Consider the following 2,500-nt stretch of genomic DNA (forward strand, 5'->3'; position numbering starts at 1 on the left):
TCAGAAGATGTCTAAAAAATACAAACAAACAGAGGCTAGTAGAAAGGCTGAATGGCTAGTGACTCTGGAAAGCACCCTGGCTGGTGAGCAAAAAGAGCACAAAAAGTTAGTGTCAAGCCCTGTTGTGTGTGTGTGTGTGTGTGTGTGTGTGTGTGTGTGTGTGTGTGTGTGTGTGTGTGTGTGTGTGTGTGTGTGTGTGTGTGTGTGTGTGTGTGTGTGTGTGTGTGTGTGTGTGTGTTTTTGTGCTAGGGCCCGACCGAAGTGTTTTTTTCGATACCGATATTTATGGAAATGGGAGGCCGATAACCGATATGTGCAACCAATATATAAAAGTATTGTTCATAATAAAATTGAATGAAATATAAATTATTATTATATATACACATATATTTAGTTATAATAATGAACTCTCATAGACTCAAAGTGGGGAGAGCAGAATAGAAGATGCATTCAGAACGAAACGGCGGCAAAATTGGTTGTGAAAGTTATACAAGCTTATTGGTGGAAATTTATTGAAAGTATGGCTGATACCGATATCCTAAAAATGCTAAATATCGGCCCGATATATCGGTCGGGCCCTAGTTTGTGCGCATGTGTGTGGACAAGCTCCACTGAGTCCAAACGTTGAGCCTACTGGCCCTCATTTAGTCCCTTCGGCTCAATGGAAGCTGTGCCATATGCAACACACACACACACACACACACACACACACACACACACACACACACACACACACACACACACACAGTACATAAAATACATATACATGCACACATAAACATACTTCACTGCATTCATAATTTGGCTTTGCTGCATGAGCAAACAAACGTGCACACACACACACACACACAAACACACACACACACACACACACACACACACACACACACACACACACACACACACACACACACACACACACACACACACACACACACACACACACACACACACACACACGCCAGTTCACTGATTTAGACTGATTGCAATTAGCACGTGGCAGAGAATAGACTGTGTTTGCGTGTGTGTGTGTGTGTTTGTGTGTGTGTGTGTGTGTGTGTGTGTGTGTGTGTGTGTGTGTGTGTTTTAAGTGGGTCATTTGGGTGTCCTTGCATTAGCCCTCCCCCTCACACACACACACACACACACACACACACACACATACACACACACACACACACACACACACACACACACACACACACACACACACACACACACACACACACACACACACACACACACACACAGCAACACCACAGCCCATGTTTGTTTCTGTCCCTCGTGGCGCTTTGATAACACACACATTTGGGGTTAGGAAGTCTGGTGTACAGGACTCTCTCTCTCTCTCTCTCTCTCTCTCTCTCTCTCTCTCTCTCTCTCTCTCTCTCTCTCTCTCTCTCTCTCTCTCTCTCTCTCTCTCTCTCTCTCTCTCACTCGCAGACGCGCAGACGCTCACACACACACACTCACAAAGAGAACATATGCCATTAAGGACACACTCCTTCTCTTTTAGAGAAGTGTGTGTGTGTGTGTGTGTGTGTGTGTGTGTGTGTGTGTGTGTGTGTGTGTGTGTGTGTGTGTGTGTGTGTGTGTGTGTGTGTGTGTGTGTGTGTGTGTTTGTGTGTTTTATCTATAAGTCTGTTTTGTTAAAGATGAGGTAGATCAAAGCTATTTGTACATGTTTAACAGTGTATAGACTATAGAGGGAGGAGCTTGCCCACCAGCTATTCAAGACTCAGAAGAGGGAGGGGGAGGGTGTGTGTGTGTGTGTGCGTGCGTGTGTGCGTGCGTGTGTGTGTGCAGGCGTGCACATGTGTCAATAACTTGTTTGTGACTGTGTTTATGCATGCATTTATCACTTCTGTAAATAGAGCAAGTAGCATTCATTCATTCCTTCATTCTTTGTGTATGTGTGTGTGTGTGTGTGTGTGTGTGTGTGTGTGTGTGTGTGTGTGTGTGTGTGTGTGTGTGTGTGTGTGTGTGTGTGTGTGTGTGTGTGTGCGTGTGTGTGCGTGTGTGTGCCTCCCTGCAGCCAAGCATGATGTCAACGGCAACAAGACAGTTCCGCCGTTCCCTGAGGGCATGCAGATGGCCATGTTTGGTAAGTCATCCGAGTTACGCCACGAACCGTGTGTGTCATCTGAGTTACGCCATGAGCTGGGTGTGTGCGTGTGCGTGTGCGTGTGCGTGTGCGTGTGCGTGTGCATGTCTGTGTCTGTGTCTGTGACTGTGTGTGTTAGAGCTGTGTTAATAAAATGCAGCACTTTGAATGTATTTATTTTATTAGCTTGTATTTTGACAATTTGTAGTGCAATAAACAAGGCACTGAGGAATTTTAATGCCATGTTCTGTACCGAAAATGTAACGAACCGTGACCCCGGAGGTACGTACCGAACCGTGATTTTTGTGTACCGTCACATCCCAATTTGAAAGTCGATGATAATTTTCTTTAAAGCCCATTGGGAAACTCCAACTCCCATTGTCATTGTGACACAGC

At 45.3% G+C, this 2,500-nt stretch overlaps 1 protein-coding gene across 1 annotated transcript in view; it reads left to right on the forward strand.

Annotated features, from left to right (window-relative positions):
* Positions 1–2,500, forward strand: part of msraa (methionine sulfoxide reductase Aa) — a 111,273-nt gene that overhangs the window by 67,786 nt on the left and 40,987 nt on the right. Inside the window, exon 2 of the mRNA XM_063222578.1 lies at positions 2,036–2,104. Coding sequence (XP_063078648.1) covers positions 2,036–2,104 — 69 coding nt within the window. The remainder of the gene's footprint in view (positions 1–2,035; positions 2,105–2,500) is intronic.

The sequence above is a fragment of the Engraulis encrasicolus genome, chromosome 18 (genome assembly GCF_034702125.1).
Source record: "Engraulis encrasicolus isolate BLACKSEA-1 chromosome 18, IST_EnEncr_1.0, whole genome shotgun sequence".
NCBI classification, from domain to species: Eukaryota; Metazoa; Chordata; class Actinopteri; order Clupeiformes; family Engraulidae; genus Engraulis; species Engraulis encrasicolus.